Source organism: Microcaecilia unicolor, chromosome 6 (genome assembly GCF_901765095.1).
Source record: "Microcaecilia unicolor chromosome 6, aMicUni1.1, whole genome shotgun sequence".
Taxonomy (NCBI): domain Eukaryota; kingdom Metazoa; phylum Chordata; class Amphibia; order Gymnophiona; family Siphonopidae; genus Microcaecilia; species Microcaecilia unicolor.
The window spans coordinates 132,390,091-132,409,503 of record NC_044036.1 but is presented as its reverse complement, the minus strand read 5'-3'; the positions used below and the strand labels follow the sequence as shown (position 1 = coordinate 132,409,503).

Genomic DNA, 19,413 nt, shown 5'->3' with positions numbered 1-19,413 from the left:
TTTGATTAGAGAAGGGAGAAAGTCCGTGCTCAGAACACCAGCCCTTAAACATCCTCCAACCCTTCGCATACACCATGGATGTAGAGCATTTCCAAGCCTGAAGCATGGTAGTAGCTATGATCAAATCAGAATAATCTTTTTGTCTCAATTGAGCCCTTTCAATGGCCAAGCCATGACCAAAGGGGCATGGATCATCCATGAGCACCAGACCTTGCTTCAGTAGGTCATGTACAGTACCTGCAGGAGACAGAGAGGATCCCTGTCCAGCAGTCGAATGGGGTCTGCATACCATAGCCAGTCGGGCTACTAGAATTATTCAATCCTGGTTCAATGCAATTATTTTCTGTTCTTTTTTTATAACTTTATTTTTGAATATTAATAAGAAAAACATAATGACACAAAACATGGTTGAACAACCACAACATTTCACATATCAGTGATCCAGAAAATCCCTCCCGACCCCTCATCTTTCCCAACTCCCCCCTCCAGTGCGAATCTTCTCAACATACAGCCTACCATGGGTCAAGGAGGGAAGACATAAGTAGATGCATGGGGATTGATGCCCTTCTGCCAGGGCTGCAGTAGGGCATCAATCCCCATTGAGCCTGGTTCTTTCCGACGGCTGAAAAGCTTTGGCACGTTATCAAGTCCAGAAGCGGAGAACCCCATCATTCCGCTATCAGCTGAAAACCCTGGCTAGATAGTTCCAATTCTTCCGGGTCCAAGAAGTGTCTGCTGAGAAAGTTCACCTCCACATTCAAGGACCCAGCGATGTGAGCTGCTGACAAGATGATTTTTCTCTGCCCAACTCATAAGGGAGGCTGCCTCCGCCATCATCGGACAGCAGTGGGTCCCACCATGCTTGTTGAATAAAGCCACTGCTGCTGCATTGTCGGGGGAAAACTCAGACCAGGGCCAGCGCCAGAAAGGTAGCAAAGTCACGTAAGGCATTCCACACTGCCCTGAGTTCAAGAAATTTATTAACCACTGAGACTCCTGTTCTGTCCAGGTGCCCTGTGCCAGATGGAATTTGTAATGAGCTTCTCAACCTGACTTATTGGCATCCATTGTCACCTGTGTTACCAGAAAGGGAGTTCCGACGGTCAAATTCCCGGGCGACAACCACCATTGTATATGCCGTCTGGCAACCAGCATCCAAGGAAGATGACGGTCGCACTTCTGTGACTCTGAAGACCAGCAGCTGAGAAGAGACTCCTGTAATGGCCAGATATGAGCCCTTGCCCATGGCACCACTTCCATTGCTGCTGTCATTGACCCCAGAACCTGGACATAGTCCCAGACCCTGGGCCTGCCTTAACTGAGAAGATGAATCTGTTGAACTGGCTTTGACCTCCTGCGTTCCATGAGGAAGATCCTCTCCCTTGCTACGTCGAATAGAATGCCCAGATAATCTAGCGTCTCTGGTGGAGTTAGTCTGCTTTTCTCAAAATTGATCACCCAACCCACCAACTGCAGAAGACGGACAACTTTATCACCTGCTGGAGATAGAAAATAGTGAGGGAGCTGGACTCTATGTCAAAATAGAGAACTGAAAACTGAGCTGAGGCATCTCTTATCTCCATCTGCTGGTTGATGGACACAACTATAGTTAGTATGGTATTACGGGTGTCATTCCTATGTCTAGCATAAGGCTGCATTTACACTCCTTTTAGGTGCAAGCACTTATGCTAGCCAAATGGCTGGTGTAAATATTTGCACCTAACTGTAGGTGGGCGCATAAGTGCCAGACACACACCTGACATGCCCATGCGCCTCCCAGGTCTGTCCCCTAGCAGTTGCATGCTTTGGAAGTTGCGCGCACATTTTGTTGAATACAGACTAAGGGCAGTTATATGCCTAACTGCTAATCTGTGCCAATTAACACCAACTGTAATCACTAAGTCAATTAACATCCAGTTAGTCAATTAAGTTACGCATGTAACTGACCTTATTCTATAACTTGTCAAGTTGGGTGTGAATAAGGGGGAATGTGACGCAATGGAATGTGGACAGTGCACAGGTCGGTTTGTAGATTATGATATGCCTTAATCTATGTGCTTAAAGCACATGCCTTCATTTACACTCACTATAACAAATCAGGCCTTTATCCTGTTCAGAAGGGATCCTCAGAAGCTTAGCCGAGATTGGGTGGCAGAGCCAGTGGGGGGGAGGCGGGGCTAGTGCTGGGCAAGACTTCTACGGTCTGCGCCCTGAAAATGGCAGATACAAATCAAGGTAAGGTATACACAAAAAGTAGCACATATGAGTTTATCTTGTTGGGCAGACTGGATGGACCGTGCAGGTCTTTTTCTGCCATAATCTACTATGTTACTATATTCATAGTGCATGCCTGCTTGTCTTTATAAATAGTTACCACTCATGGTGCCTTGTTAGAAAGTTGCATAGTCTGTGCTGTAAACAGTGAAGTTGAATCTGTTCCTCGGGTGTCTTCTGTTTATTTCTGGGGCTGTTTGTAGGTAAAGGCTGGCTCAGTGAAGCAGGAGTTTGAGAAGCAGGATGAACTGAAGCGCTCTGCAATGAGGGCTGTGGCTGCTCTACTTACCATTGCAGAGGCAGAGAAGAGACCAGTCATGGCGGAATTCACCTCTCAAATCAGAGCCAATCCAGAAATGGCTTCCCTCTTTGAAAGCATTCAGAAAGATTCAGTATCATTAGGTGGCATGGAGTTAATGGACACCAGCTAAAGCCCAGCTCCCGAAGGCTGTGTGTGCAGAGCTACTGGAGAGAAATAGTCCAGCCCTAACTAGAAATGCATGCCTGCAAACATGTGACAGCGCTCTCAGCTCATTCTGGCAACACCCTGTGATGCCACCTCCACAGAAGCCAGAATGAAAAACATGTCAGCATGCAGCTGTTATGCTCAGGGTCCTTAACTGATGCAGTCTCTGACTGAAAAGATTGAATTGTCCCCAAAGCTGAAGTGTGTTGATGCTGCTAACTTTTTTTTCTTTTCAAGAGGGGAACCTTTGATGACAGTGTGTGCTCTTTTGCTGTCACCTGATGCAAAATAGTGTGCAGTTTGCATCTCTTTCTGATGGCATGTATTGCCCAGGACAGCCATTGGAAATGGGGGGGGGGGGGGGGGGGGTTATGCTGACACAGCTCTGTTTCATGCACACTACAGCCCCTGGGCTGCTTTTTTGCAAAAGCTGTTGCACTGGTTTCTGTGTCTTAGGTCAGTTCAGACCCCCTTGCTCTTAGCTAGTGTGCAGAAAGATTACTTATTGCCTTGTTGCAACCTGAAGGTGGGCTGTTCTTTCACCTCTCGTGTTTTATAAAAGTTGTTTGATGAAAGGTACTGCACGTATGTGTATAAATCTGTTATTTTTCTGAAGAGTGTAAAACAAATAAAAACTAAAAACTTTAACTTGGCTGGAAGTAGAAGTGAAGATTTTGGTACCTTTCTAATGATAGGAGCTGTGGTGGGCTCAAGTAGATGGAGCCTATGACTGTCTCATGCAGACCCATTTGCAAATCTGCCCAGCCCCCTCCTTATCAATAGAATGGACTGCCAGCTCCAGTTTGCTTTTTGCAGCTAGTTGTTGAAAAGTAACTATAAAATAATTGTCCTTCATTAAAATATTAAATAATGACCTGTTCATAATCCTAAGTAGGATTTCTGCTCATTTGCCCAGCTTCAACGTTCTCTACAGCTACTGGTGGATGTGGATCTGCAAGTATCAAAGTTGGTTCCTAAAGGTTAGCTGAGGTCTGTCCTAGGATATCTCTGGCCATTCTTTCACTCTAGTGCTTTCTCCACTTACATTCTTGTCCAACCTGTGGCCCACCACAAGCTTTTACCTAGTCACCCACTTTCTATGACATTGGTAGAAAGTCCATTGACACTTGACTTTGTTCGCTCAGCATCTGGATTCAAGGGTGCGAGCTGGTCAGTTATGGGCCTCAAGTGGGGATGATTCCAGGCAACCTCTGGTGGGAATCTCATCCTTGTTGCCTGGTCACATTCGACTAGGGTGAGTGACTGTGACATGGTGCCACAATCCATAGCCTCTATCACATAACCGCTTACTTTGTCGCCTGTTTCTCACGTAACCCATCCTACCCTCATCCTGTAAGACTGTCATTGGAATGCTTTGATGTTTCACTTATCTATACTGTTATTTATCACTATTTGCTTATTTCTGATCTGATGAAGGGTTATTTAGTCCAAGAAAAAAGTATCATCTTATCTTCTTTTATTTCTATTGATTACCTGACCCTCAGAAGCTCAGTGGGATTTCTGCTCCCCCCACCGCAATTTGGCTGTCTGCAAGCTTGAGCCACGTGGTACTGGAAGTTTGGGTCGGTCTCATGGTTTCAAGACTCGCACAGCATGGCTCAAGCTTAAAAACAGCTGAGCCGCAGTGGGAGAAACAGGAAGAATCATCCCACTGAGTTTCTGCTACTGGACCCAGGTGAGGGGAAAGCGAGAGACTGGGTCTTATCAGAGAGAACGTGCTTCTTGAAGAGAGTGTGCATACATGTGTATTTTAGGCCCTCTGAAAATTACAAAATATAAAATGTGGCCCCCCGATGGGAAAAGGTTGGACAAACCTGACCTAAAGGTACACCACTACAGTAGCCATCAGCTTGCAGCCCAGGTTAGGATAGGCTGGAGTGGTAGCAACTCCAGTAGGTGGAATGTAAGGACGGGGTCGGGTGGACTTCTACTGGCTATGGCCCACAAGTGCCCCAAAGACCAGGATCAAATATTTTACATCTTATTCAATACCTGAAATTGTCAGAACCTGGTATCTACTTTTACTACTTAGGGGGGTGGGAGGGGGCCCAAACGCTGGCTCTCAGCCTATTCCTCCTTTAGCTTGAGGCAGGTTTGGGGGCCGAGGGCAATTGTCCTGTTCCTTAGCATCCCTCCGGACCGGACCAGGATTGGACTGTTGGGTTGTGCCCGCCTACCAGCAGGTGGAGACTGAGAAAAAACTCTGACTCTAGAGAGCCAATAGGAGCCCTGGCCATGTGATCTTAGCCTCAGTATTTTCTCAGTCTCTCAGCAGGTAGGAAATGAGCCCATTAGTCTCTCTCTCTCTCTTTTTCTCTATAAGATATTACAGATATATTTATAATACTTCTTCTGTGCCTGGAATCGTAATTAGAGGCTTGACAGGGTTTCTTTTCTTTCTTTGACAGCCTCTGGGGTGTTAAACTCGGGTGTCTCGAGTCCACCCCCCTTCCTCCCCATCTCCCTGGCTTAGCAGGGAAGGGCCGTCCCTTTCTCTAGAAAGGTGTACCGTCTTTGGGAGAGGCAGCCACTTTTAATAGGCAGCTGTTTTTAAAGAATTAAATCAAGTAAAAGAAAATTTAAAAAATTAATTCAAATGAAAGGAATTTAAAGGAAGTAGTTTTTGCTTTCCCCAGGCTTATAACGAGCAGGTAGCTCTTCTGTCTTATTCTGTTTGAAGAGTCTTTATTTTCTTTTCTGGCGGAGCTATTTAAAAAAAAAAAAAAAAAGTGAAAAGTCAGCGGCTGTGACTTTAATCGGTGGTTTTTTGTTATCTTCATTATTTTTCCTCTGCTATCCGGCGTTGTTAGCGGCGGTAGTTGTAAAAAAAAAAAAAAAAAAGAGAGGCGCGAACTGTTAAGAGCGTGCTCGCTCTTGGACAGGTCTGTATAGCTTGGGAGCTGTATTGACGGTTCCTGTCGGGCCAGAGGCTAAACCATGTTTTGTGCGGCATCAGAGGCTATCTGTTTTTCGGCGGCACGGAGTTCCTGCTTCTTCGTCGGTCTGGTCAGTGGTTTTCTCCCCCGAACTTTATTCTTCTCATTTTGGCGCGCTTGGCCGCCATTGTTTTGCCTGCAGCTGCAATTTCCCTTGATGCGGCAGCGTTTTTCTGCTTTTACTGTGTTTGGCTGTTTGTGCAATGGAAAGGAGATATTGTTTCTCCGGTAGTTGGGGCAATTGGTAGTATATTTTCCCCGCAATTAATTTTTACATGTATTTTTCAAGCTATTAAAAAAATAAAAAACGAAATGTTACGATGTGAATGGCGCTCATTTTGTTTTTCCCTCTGTTTTTTCTCCGTCGGGGACTTTTTGGTTGCTAGCAATGTTGTGAATTAAAGTGCAGCTCAGTTGGCGATTTCTTTGTTCTTGGCAAGACTCCGATTTTAAAGTGCAGCTCAGTCGGGAATTCTCTGTTTTAGACAATGGGGCGAATTAAATTATATCTCAGCTCCAAAATAACCAATTTCCTATTCCTTTCCCTTGTGTGTGATGTTTGGAGGAAAGGTCTTTGCTATTGTCTAGCGCAGTTTTTATGGAGGTCCAGTGTGTGTCACTCTGTGTCTTTCTCATTTCCTGGTGAATAGGACTACATTGTCTAATAGTCAATTGATTAGTACTTTACAAATCTGGCCATAATATCTTAGTTCCTTTCAAGCATTTCCCTTCATGGCTATGATGTTATACAGTGTTTTAAGAACTTAACAAACATTTTCTATGGCATAGGCTATCTGGTTCAGGTGCCATTGTTTGGTACTTTACAATGCTGGACATAAGATCTTAATTCCTTTCAGGAAATTTTCCTCTGTGGCTATGTTCTTATACAGTGTTTTAAGATCTTAATAAACGTTCTCTAGAGCGTAGGCTATATGGTTCAGATGCCATGTGCAATGAAATACATTGTCTGATACTCAATTGTTGCGTACTTTGCAATTCTGGACATAAGGTCTTACTTCCTTTCAGCAATTTTCTTTCATGGCTATGCTTTCTCTTTGGCATAGCAGATGACAGCTGCATAGGCTACATGGTTCAGATGGTTCTCATATTCTAGGAGACTCAGTCCTGTCTACCGAGCACCCAGTTTTCTCAGCTGCTTTAGAAGGCATGTTTTATTCACATCTTCTCTACTTTCCAACTGTCTTGGAGTTTCTCATGTGTTATCTTAGTTTTCTTCTAGGACTTACAAGATATATGTCCACTTAGGGAGTAAAGTTATCAGGTCAATTTGCATTTTCTCCCACTTAAGGATAGTGGGAGCTCCTCATGCCATCTACTTGTATTTTTGTTTCCTCTATCTATTCAGCCTAGGCACATGGTAAACATTCTGGTTTTGTCCAGTATGACCATCCATAACATCTGCTATCCCTTTCTCTTCCTTACAGATTTTAGGGTCTTGTTTCAAGCTTTCTTGACGTCAGGTACAGTCTTGTCTCCTGTGGCACAAATTCACCACCTTTTCCGTAATAGGTATTTTCCAAGTCTATTCCTTTTCATTTTCATTTTATTCTTCCTCTCTCCAGAGTTTTTTTCTCTTGGAAGGAGATTCACTCATTTTCTGTGCATTTTTTGCCATAAGGGCATAAGTGTTGCCATAATGGGAAAGGCCAAGAGTCCCCATCCTGTTTTCAGATGGGGTCAATCCAGATTGCAAATACCACATTCATATCTTGTGAGTGTGCATCTGTTCATCTCTGTACATCTCAGTGAGGAAGGAGGCATGACATGATATGAGGTTTGGGGAGATCCGGTAAAATTAATGGCCAGTGTGTCTCAGTCCACGCTCAACATATGGTGATCCTTTCATTTTCATTCTATATGTCCTCATTCCAGACCTTCCTTTCAATTGGAAGGGGATTCTTTCACTTCCTGTGCATTTTTGCTATTAGTATATGAGTATGGTCATACGGGGAAAGTCTAAGAGTCCATTAAGCCCAGCATCCTGTTCTCAGTTGTGGTCAATCCAGGTTGCAAGTACCACATTCATTTCTTATGGATGTGGGTCGGTACATCTTAGTACATCTCAGTATAGGAGGAGTAATGTCCGTGATACGAGGATGATAAGGTCCTCATTACCAGTTTTCTTGCCCTGCTCTTCGGTCTCGCGTCGGCTTCGCGCACTTTTTTCTTAAGTTATGGTCGTAGTAGCAGCGGTGCTCATGAAACTACGTCTCGTCGTTTCATCCTTTCCATAGATGTCTGGTTCATTACAGACAGTCTTATTGGCAGAGTTGTCAGGTCAAGCAACGGGTGGTGCATTTCGGGCACACCCTAGGTTATGGGGTGCATGTAGCCAGGTCTCTCATTTGAGCTCTCTTTTGAGCTCTCGTGTGATCTCATTAGATTTCATAGCATGTTTCTATTTTTTCTCTCTTTGTTTAGTCAAGTTGGCGCAGACTGTTTTTGTCTTCTCTACAAGCGTCCCACTTTCTGTTTTCTCTGGATGTTCTTGGGCCTTCGGCCATTACCTTGCTCTATTTTGCAGAGTAAAATTTTACTTTCTAGCTCCCAAGAAGGAATTTTTTCTTCATTCGCTTTGGAGTCTCGGTAGTCTTTTTTGGGCAGCTTTTCAGTCTGTCAATTTCGTGACCACTGAAGAAAAAAAAAAAAAAAAAGAGTTCTCAGTGGATAGTACCTATTTCTTTTCGCTCTGACCTTCCATGTGCCTCGCTTACTCTCTTGCTAAAAAGACTTGTCAGCGGCAGAGGTAGATGCCCTCTCGTATCCAGATATTTATCTCTGATGGAATCCCTCCGCTCAGTTGGCCTCTGTATTCTCACTAGTGGTCTGGTGGTTGAGATTGAGCATTCTTCCTGCAGGTATGCCGGGAGCATATACACAGTGACCAGTTTTTTGATGGCTGCATCTGTGAAAATATATATGTATATTTATAGTAATACTACGTAAGTACATATGTAATTCCACACTGGGAAAAGCTCAAAGGTCCTATTGAGCCCACCTTTCTGTTCACGGCCAATCCAGACCATGAGCACCTGGCTAGATTCCTAAACGTACAAACATTCTATACATGTTGTTCCTGGAACTGTGTAGTGTTTTATGGACTTCTATATGTTTCTAACAGATGAAAGGTACTAACAAGTGTCTACTGTTGATTTATTCCCGTTTTCACTAATTGGGGTCTACGACAAGAGTCTCAGGTGATTGGCTTGCAGAGGCAACAGCTACAGATGATTCTTTCTCTCTCAGTTGAATTGCGCTCTGAGAGATGTTTTTTTTTTTTTCATGTTGGGTAACTGCAGCGGCTGTCAGTTTATTTGGACCTTCAGTCTAGTTTGCAGCAAGGATTTAGGTACCTTCTTCTTCTGCATAGTATTTAACTGCATTCTTGTTTTTACCTATTTAGCTTCTAGTGATCAGGTACTTTCTCACTGACAGGCTTTACATATTTCCAATCTGTTGCTAGGTCAGCAATAGTCTACAATATCTGGAGTATTGTACTTCAGGATTTCGGTTTCCACTTTCTCAGCTGAGGTAGATTCATTGCAGTTTTTTGGTGCCAGGCGGCTCTGCTTCTACCTTTGTCATCCTTCTTTCAGTCGTTTTTTTTCTCGAGTCTCTCTGTCCTTTGCGCTGCACTGATGCGGTAGGGACAATATATAGCGGCCACTTGGTAGGAGACAATGTTCAGCGTCGCTTGGACTTTTCAGCTTCAGCTTTTTTGCTTTGTAGTCATTCTATTTAGTTTATTGGCGGTTCTTGGATCGTCAAGCTTTGGCTTCGTATTCATCCTAGTTTGGGTGTCTTCAGGGACTCTACCACATTCTCAATGTCTATCCCTCCCGTAAGATTACTGCTTTGGTACTTCCCAACAGTCCAATCCTGGTCCGGTCCGGAGGGATGCTAAGGAAGGAGAAATTAGATCTTACCTGCTAATTTGCTTTCCTTTAGTCCCTCCGGACCGGACCAGGCCCCTCCCATGTTCTATCAACTCTTTAGATTATTTTATTAAGTTTGGAAGTGTATTCATTCCTTTACCACACGTGGAATGTTTAAAAAAAAAAAAAAAAACTTTGCGTGGTCCATACCACTTCTCTGGTGGTTGCTGGTGAGCTCGGTTGCTGGAATATATATAAAACCTTAATGGGTCATACCAATTCTCTGGTGAGAGTTGCTGGTGAGTTCAGTTGCTGGAATATATATAAAGCCTTAAATATGTCATACCACTTCTCTGCCGAGAGTTGCTGGTGAGCTCAGTTGCTGGAATATATATATATATATATATATAAAACCTTAATGGGTCATACCATTTCTTTGGTGAGAGTTGCTGGTGAGCTCAGTTGATGGAATATATATGAAACCTTAAGTGAGTCATACCACTTCTCTGATGAGAGTTGCTGGTGAGCTCAGTTGATGGAATATATATTAAACATTAAGTGAGTCATACCACTTCTCTGGTGAGAGTTGTTGGTGAGCTGTAATATGAATGGGCCATGCCACTTCTCTGGTGAGAGTTGCTGGTGAGCTGTAATATGAATGGGCCATGCCACTTCTCTGGTGAGAGTTGCTGGTGAGCTGTAATATGAATGGGCCATGCCACTTCTCTGGTGAGAGTTACTGGCGAGCTCTAATACAAATGAGCCATACCACTTCTCTGGTGAGAGTTGCTGGTGAGCTCTAGTACTCGGTTTTGCCGAGGAATTTGTGGCTGCTAGGATTCCATACGGCACAGAAGTTCTTTCTTTCTTTCCTTCCTGCTTTGTTATTCAAATACTGAGGCTAAGATCACATGGCCAGGGCTCCTATTGGCTCTCTAGAGTCAGAGTTTTTTCTCAGTCTCCACCTGCTGGTAGGCGGGCACAACCCAACAGTCCAATCCTGGTCCGGTCCGGAGGGACTAAAGGAAAGCAAATTAGCAGGTAAGATCTAATTTCTCCTTTGGCACTCCCTAATGCTGGCCCTGATTGGGCAATGGCGTAGTCATGCCTTCATCAGGCAGCTTCTCAATCAGGACATCTTTTTGTACCCTGGATGTGATCTGAACAGGTCTAAATAAAAACATCTCTTTTTGCTGTTCCCTCACCACTGAAAGATGTCCTAATATTGGATCCTCCCCTAGTGCTGCCCAAAAGACACCAAACTGCACTGTAAAATGTCCACGATTTTGAATATTTCAGCGTATGGACTTTTGACCAGCTGGACACATCCATTTGCTTTGAAAATGAGTGTCACAGTTACCTTATATCCAGAATCCCTAGCAAGAGCATACATACTACTGAGGGAAGTCCCTGTTAAAAACCTCATCTGTTTAGATGTACAATAGAAGTTGCTGATTTTGAAATAGTAAGTGAATGCTTGAAGGAAAATCACACGCAAATGAGATTCATGTAAATTTAGGAAGCAGCTAGGTAGGGAAAGCACCGGTGCAGAACAGCCTCTGGTTAAGTGTCCATGTTCTGTACATGCCCAGGAATCTTGCTACTGTAATCTTCCCTGCAGTACTTGCTGTCTCCTTGCCAGTGCTCTGATTGTATTGGCTAGGGAAGCCCCCTATGGATGTCAGCTCGGGGGGGGGGGGGGGGGGAAGGGGGGTCACCAGGGAGGAGATTCCTAAGCAAAATCATCAGGGGGGGCAGCCTGAGTGATGGCAAGTAAAGCTGCAGGAGAAACAAAGAGCCAGCATCAGAGCAATTTGTTATTGAAAAAAAAAATCTCCTCCTTGCTAAAAGCACCCCACACACTTTTCTGCCCCTCTAAGCTGTTTTTAGACAAGTTTTGCTATTGAAAAATGCAAGCAGTGGGTCTCCCAGAAGTCACCTCTATGGAAAATTCTGCAAGTTAAAGATAGGCACTCCTGTGCATCGCTCAGAATGCTAATTTTAATACTAATCAGCTCACTGTAATACAGTTGCATTGGATTATCATTGCCTGCTACCACCATCAGTAAGCTGAACGCAGAACTCTTGGGCTTACTCGATAAGTAACTGCATAGACCAGTCAAATTCGGATGTTCCTAGCATGGAAAGCTTTGTGCATTGGCTCCCGACTTTTTGCTTAAACCCCCTTTGCACATGCATCTCACAACGTTCTATCAAGCATGGCACTAACTTCAATCACACTTATATGAAAAGGGGGCATGGCCAGGGCCATTCCAAGAAGTTACATGCAGATTTACAGAATTCATCCAACACCGCAGTTACCTGCTTTTAGAAAGTGCTCTACTACTAGTAAAACTGGGAACCACTCTGAGCTGCAACATAATCTGTCCAATTAAACCTGGCACCGCCACTACACAGAGCTGCTTTGATTCTATAGTAGCTGTCAGTTGTCCAAACTTCCATTTGTCACATTTACATCTTTGGTATTACAACTTTCAAATCCAGATAAGCAGGAAGTGACAATAAAGAAGGGTTTTTATATCTTTTATTAAAGCTACACATAGAAACATCTACTCATTCTCTTCACTGCGCAATCGGGCGTTGGGATTTGTGATCTTTATCGCCAGCTGAGCTGCCCTCTCTACAATGCTCTTGCGGTTCTTGGAAGAAACATTGTGGGCGATTTCTGCACAATAGGACCTGAAAATGGGAAAAACAGTTTGTATTTCACATCAGATTATATGCTGTCAGACTCAAACATCCTCCATGGTTCTGTAGCTTCCAGCAGCACATAGCACTACACCACTTCCTCATCAAGCCATACTCCCCCCCCCCCCCCCCCCACACACACACAAAAAAAAAACCTTCAACAAAGATCACACTATTTAACAGAAGTGTCCCTAGAAATGAAAGGCAGCACAGATACTCCTCCCTACTGTCTTAAGGAGAGTCTTACATACTTCTTTAGGATTCTTCTCCTCAGCCTGCTACTACCACCACGCCCCACCCCTTGAAATTCTGCTTCACTAGCCATGAAATTTAGCCTCAGCAGCAATCTCAGAATATTATCTTGACTGTGAACTCACAAGATTATCCAAGCAAGACAGATACAGCAGAAATGTGCCAGAGTCAAGCTCCAAGGGAGAGGTAATAAACCATATTAGGACTTTTAGTACACAGAGTAGAACAGGCCAGGTAGCAAATTGTTAGCATGAGTGACAATGATTTGACTATCAACCCCGCCTAATGGCCAAAGGAATAAGGAACAGCCTTCTGCAGAGTGTCAAGATATTCAGTGCAGACATAAATAGGCAAAGTAAGCTGGGGCAGCTGGAAAGACTTCTCAGGGAGCTATTTTGCCCTGGTTTCTCTAGGCATCATGTCTGGCCATGTGAGGATTAGGCTAGTGTGTGGCAGGGACACTAAAGAGTGGGGCTCAGTAAACCACATTCACAAAAATGTTTAATTCAACTTGATATACTGCACAAGGCAGTAGCAAAGTGAAAAGCAGTTTTGTACAAGACAAACCAAAAGGATATACACTATAAGCTATCCTCACAGCTGAACCAGCGCATGAAGCCCAAAAGGCACAGCAGATCCAACTTACCTGTTACTCATCAAAAGCACCTCGAGCTCCCTGACGTTGTGCACCAGAAACTTGCGGAATCCTGAGGGCAACATGTGTTTGGTTTTTTTGTTGCTCCCATAACCAATGTTAGGCATCAGGATCTGGCCCTTGAACCTCCTGCGAACTCTATTATCAATACCTCTGGGTTTACGCCAGTTTCGCTAGAAGGAAGAAAGGGGTTTAGAAGCAATGAGACTATCCTTGTCCTTGGCATCAGAAATATATTTAGCTAGTACTCTAGTACCACATCTGAGTATTGTAAAAAAAAAAAAAAAAAGGCACAAAGACTGGTGGCTTCCCATAGGCCAACAAAATTGAGGCATGAGCTTGCCAGGACGAGTCCACTTCAAGAGATGGCACCAGCCTCTGTGCTGTTTTTGCTGCTTAGACCAACATAACTACCCCTCTAGTAGTTAAGTTTCAACACAGTGAGTGAAGTGACTCGTGCAATTACACAAGTGACTGGTGAATGTAGCAATTGGGGGTCTCCTAGTTCATAGCACTAATGTAAATTGCAGTAGTAGCCAAAGCTAGTCAAAAATCACATCTGGCCAAAACTTGAACAATATATTCTTAAGAATATTGTTCCCAAATGTAAGACATTTACTCCTACACAATATTCACAAAATAACCTTTCAAGTCAGCAGCTCTGGAATGAGGGGGACAGACTCGGGAGTAACCTATGGAAAGGGACCTCCCAGTGGTGGAAATGAGGATCGAGTCTGAATTAAAAAAAAAAAAAAAAAAAGTGTGGGACAAGCACAAACATTCTCTGAAAGAAAGGAAGGCATTATAGAACTGACTGGTTAGTATAGACAGACTAGGTAAGCCATACCTGCTTTATCTGCTATTATTTTCTGTTAAATCACTATTTTTTAGCCATTAAAAATAACCCAAACCCACAAGCTTTTGCCCCTCTAAAAGACCAATGTATTGTGCACAAGAATCAAATGTTTTTTTCTATTGAATGCCCAAACAATCGCAAGGCTTTAAACATGTCACACACTATTCCTGTTGTCAACTCTAGTACAACAAACATTTGATCATTTCTCCCCAAAGAGTCAAAGCTGTGACAAAAATCTAGTGTTTCTTTCAAAGACTCTTACCTTAATCTTGACATAGCGATCTGACTGGTGGCGGATAAACTTCTTGGTTCTTTTCTTGACAATCTTAGGTTTCACTAGAGGTCGTAGAGCAGCCATGCCACCTTTGGACAAAGAGAACAAGAGACATCAAAACCCTACTATACATTCAGTAAAAGGCAATCTCCTCCCCAGATTTTAAATGTAAACCGCTCTGTATAAGATCAGCGGTATATCAAATGTATTAATAAACAAACAAACATATTAGCTTAGAAGGTAATTGTTTGATGTGTGGCAGGTATGTGCATAAGATACACCAGTTTTAAGAAAGGAAATGAGGTGCTACTCACTCTTTTAGAATAACTTCATTGGAAGTATGTGCAAACATTTGCACATGCTCTGAGGAAGTGTATAAGACCTAATCCTGCCTCCACGTCATGGAAACTTACATGCATACACCATGTACATAATCGCAAGCAATTTTATAAACAGCCATTCTTGTATATAAAACGCTGTTTTCTATACAGAAATGCCTTATAAATTACCTTTTAATAAACAGCAATTCTGAAAACGTATCCAGCTGCAGACGTTACCCACTGTGCCCAAGTATAACTCAACTGGAGCTACCAATGAAATGGTATGAGTAAAATCCAAAATAAAGCATTTCAGCATGTGGCAGATTTTCTTCCAGGACTAGTCACTGGTAGAGACAGTCACGGAATGGGTAATTCCTCTGCATCACTATTCCTCCCTTATATGAACCTGAAGGAGTACTGACAGCTCTCCAGGTGCAATCACAAGAGGTTAAATGTAAGCAGCTTGTGCTGTTTAAAGTCAGCCAGCACTGTGCACAAAACAGCACAGGAACTAAGCACAGCATTGATCAGTCACTAATCTACAGCTGATTCAAAGGGTAATGTCTGCAACCCAGACCATGACAGAATACGATGAAAAAATCTCAGTGTCTCAGATTTGCTGCCAGTACTTGGTCCAAAGAGAGTAGACAACTTCTAGGTTCTTCTCCCATGTTCCCACAGACACCTGTGAAAATGCACTTTACTACAAATATCATCTGCTTAGAAAAGCTCAAAATTTCCTTCATAAATCTTCCCTGTGCACCATTCTAGCCCAAGCTCCACAGGCCAGCAATGCAGACTAGGAACATGGGAGAACCTAGAAGTTGTCTACTGGTTACAACAGTGGGCTGGACCCAGGGATGCTAGAGTTCAAATCCCACTGCTGTCACTACCTCTTGTAGCCTTCAGCACATCCACCTTTTCACTTTAGTGTGATGCTACCAAGGAGGCTTGTTAGGAGATGGCATCACGTGACAAGGATGAAGCTGCAGCTGCCATCTTGATACACTCAAACCAAAGCAAACTACTGGTCCACACCAAGCCATACATAGACAGCCCTTATTTCTAATAAACATTTGCTATTGTTTTGGGTGACTCAAATGGTGGCAAGCTCTGCCTACTATCCTCCTGTCAATTAAACCTCCCTGAATGCTACAGGTCAGTGAGTTTTAGATCGGTGGTGGGAAAAGAGAGATACTGCTAAAGAAAGGACAATGACCTTTCTAGAATCCTATAAGCTACAAAGATTTGAGGCAACATGATTTTACCAAAGGAAGATTGTACCAAACAAATCTGATTAATTTGACTAGGTGATCAACGCACTAGACTGAGGATATGCACTGGATGTAGTCTACTTGGATTTCAGCAAAGCCTCTGCTACAGTTCATCATAGGAAGTTCACGAATAAACCAGCCTGGGGATCAGTCCCAAGATAGTGAACTGGATTAGAAATTGGTTGCCTGACAACTGTGAAGCACTACAACCATCCAGTAGTGCTATAAGAATAATAAGACAGTAAATACCACTGTCAGACACAGAACCAAATTTTTCCAACCAGTAACATTCCTTAATCCCCTTTTCTCCCCATTTGTCTGTCTCGATAAGATTGTAAGCTCTGTAGAGCAGGGACTCTCTCTTATATCTGTTTAGTGTACAGCACTACATATGTCTGGTAGCACTATAGAAATGATAAATAGTACATTCAGGCATGGAAAAACTGGCATAAGAACAGCCATACTGGGTCAGATCAATGGTCCATCTAGCCCAGTATCATGTTTCCAACAGTGGCCAATCCAGGTCACAAGTACCTGGCAGCTACCCAAATACTGGAAACATTCCATGCTACCGATCCTAGGGCAAGCAGTGGCTTCCCAATGTCTATCTCAACAGCAGACTTTCCAAGGGGAAATATCATGAGCTGAACAACAGTACTCAAACCCTCATATAAACTAATGAGCTAGATGATCTGTAGGCCTTCAGCATAGTAGCAACGATAGAAGTGGAATGACAGAGGTGGAAAAACCCATTCTTTCAGGCGACACCTCTCAAGGGGCCAGTCATGAGCCAAATAGGATACAGAGGACTCTGATAATGCCCATTTCTATCCATAACAGAACCAGAGGGTCCACTAACAGATGCACAAGATTTGCACACTATGGATGAGTATGGCCAATCTGGAGCTATTGGAATCACCAGGAATGGGTTTTTTGCTATCCTGTGCACTACTTTGAGCTACAAATGGCAAAGGGAGAAAAAACATACAGAGACTGATATTCGGGCTAAATATACTGGTGCAGCCCTTCAGAGTGTGAGAAATGTTTAAATACATTGCTTTTTTATTTAACATAATCGCAAAAATAACATGCCCTGGTAGAAAGGAACTCTTTAGGGATGAAAAGTATAACTATACTTTTGCAGGCCCTTTCTATCAAAAAAACACCATTATAGCTTTCTAAAATCATTAACAAAAAGAACTATGTTAGTTTAAAAAGACATGAGCAAATTGATAAAAGTGCTGAGACAGGAAGAGAGAGAAGAAAGGGGGGTAAGAAGCCCAAACTGCTGAGACCCAAAGATGGACGAGAGTTTCAAGGGCAGGCCTGATAGCTGAAATAAAAAAAATGTATCTAGACATACATGATACCATGAAGTTGTAAAACTATGGGCAAAGGGAGCAGAAGGAGGGGGGGTTAGGGGGAAGGTGGAACATGCCATGTGCTAAACTATGCAAAGCTCTCACATAAATGTTTGAATATAAGAAAATGCAAACCAAGCAGAACAATGAATTTATTTATTTAGATTCTGCTCGCACTTTTTTCAGTAGTAGCTCAAGGTGAGTTACATTCAGGTACACTGGATATTTCTCTGTCCCAGGAGGGCTCACAATCTAAGTTTGTACCTGAGGCAATGGATAGAGGCTCAGCTGCTTGATTGGTGGAAAATTTTCAGAGGATTGTCATATGATAATTAGCAATGATGTACTGGGGGGTGGTAAATGTGATCAATAGCCAATGAGAAACTTTGGGGCAGATACTTACTGTAACCAGACGCTTCCAGTGTTGCCAGGTGGGCGGTTTTCCCGCCCAATTGGGCGGTTTTCCGCGACCTGCCACGGGAAATTTTTGCCCGCGGCGGGTCGCGGTTTTTTGGGCTTCTTTTTCTTCTTTTCCGCGGTTTTTTTCGGGGGCGGGGGGTGGGGTTAGTGACGTGGGTGGGGTTAGTGACGTTTTGGGCGGGGTTAGTGACGTTCTGGGCGGGGCCGGTGATGGGGGAGGCGGGGTTGATGACGCGGGGGTGGGGTGTCAGGGGCGGGGTTTGGGCTGGTTTTTGGCCTGGATTGGGTGGGAAAAAAATTTTCCACCTGGCAACCCTGGACGCTTCACATCTACCCATTCAACTCCACTCATTATTTTATATACCTCTATCATATCTCCTCTCAGCCGCCTTTTCTCCAAGCTGAAGAGCCCTAGCCGCTTTAGCCTTTCCTCATAGGGGAGTCGTCCCATCCCCTTTACCAAGACTTGTTTCACCAAATCTGGTTTCATAAGTTCTTTTTTGTATAAGTTCTCAGGTTATCTGGGGGCTGTTTATAGCAAGAGCATCTCCAGCTCCTTTCTGTGACCAAAAAGTAGGCACTTTACATTCTGCTGCAGTGCCATCAGCTAAAAAACCCTGGAGCTGCCCACAATTCTACTACCAGGCAATAAACTGCTGGGCAGATTTCCATTCTCCTAGTACCAGCCGCACTCTTGCAAAATGCCTGGCTGAGATCACCAAATAATGACTCTCTGCCAAAAATCAAAGCTTGTCTACAAGGATACCAATGCACTCCTTGTTCCCCTCTTTTTATTCACATAACTACCACTATAATGGTGTTTGCACCACTTTCCCCTTTAGAAAGGGCAACTGAATTGCCTTTTGCCACACAATAGGCCAGAAACAAACATGGATAGACCAGGTCTTACTTTTTTTTGTTGTTGTTACATTTGTACCCCGCGCTTTCCCACTCATGGCAGGCTCAATGCAGCTTACATAGTATATACCGGTACTTATTTGTACCTGGGGCAATGGAGGGTTAAGTGACTTGCCCAGAGTCACAAGGATCTACCTGTGCCTGATGTGGGAATGGAACTCAGTTCCCCAGGACCAGAGTCCACCACCCTAACCACTAGGCCACCCGATGACACTACCTGCAGGCGACTGTGCACAAAGTTACACCGTTTCAGGAGGAAGATAATAGGCCAGTCCTGGATTTCTGCCAACCTCATCCTGGTGCATTCTGGGGCCTACACCACCGATTTCAATAGGTGGAACGAGGCCGGGCCTACAAACACCGGGTAACTTGGCAGCTCCGTCACCGAGCAGAGCCTCTCTACGGTAGCGGCTTCCCAGGCTGCTTTCATTTCGCTAAGCCAAGGCGGGAGAACACCGAGCCCCGCACCAGCCCCCGCCCGAGAGAGGTTCCGTACGGCCTACACAGTCCAAACTAGCGAAACCTCGCTCTCCCTAAACCAACACATCTCCGAAACCTGTAGCACCCGCTCCCCGACAGCGAACAATGCAAGTGAGCAGCCGAAAAGTGCCCACTCCAAGACGGATGTCAACGGATTTTACTCACCGCTTTGGATTGCCACCCGTCCAAAAGAAGCCTAAGGAGAAAGAGGACGCAAGGGCTTCTGGGACGGAGAATCAGGGCGGAAGAGTCGAGCGCTAGGGCTGCTGGGAAAGCGAGGCAGCGTAACGGCCGGTGATCC

The 19,413-nt window shown here is 44.0% G+C and overlaps 2 protein-coding genes across 2 annotated transcripts in view; one reads left to right on the top strand and one right to left on the bottom strand.

The window, feature by feature from the left end:
* Nucleotides 1-3,101, top strand: part of LOC115471696 (cullin-associated NEDD8-dissociated protein 1-like) — a 29,198-nt gene extending 26,097 nt beyond the window's left edge. The window contains exon 15 of the mRNA XM_030205483.1: nucleotides 2,478-3,101. Within this exon, the coding sequence (XP_030061343.1) occupies nucleotides 2,478-2,705 (228 nt within the window). The 3' untranslated portion in view covers nucleotides 2,706-3,101. The remainder of the gene's footprint in view (nucleotides 1-2,477) is intronic.
* A 9,020-nt stretch (nucleotides 3,102-12,121) lies between these two features.
* RPL32 (ribosomal protein L32) lies at nucleotides 12,122-19,379 on the bottom strand. The gene is made up of 4 exons (XM_030205392.1): nucleotides 19,278-19,379; nucleotides 14,328-14,428; nucleotides 13,201-13,382; nucleotides 12,122-12,293 (listed from the first exon to the last, which is right to left on the bottom strand). Exons 2-4 carry the CDS (start codon nucleotides 14,421-14,423, stop codon nucleotides 12,164-12,166), a joined length of 408 nt encoding a protein of 135 aa, XP_030061252.1. The 5' UTR covers nucleotides 14,424-14,428; nucleotides 19,278-19,379; the 3' UTR covers nucleotides 12,122-12,163.
* Between the last annotated feature and the right edge of the window lie 34 nt (nucleotides 19,380-19,413).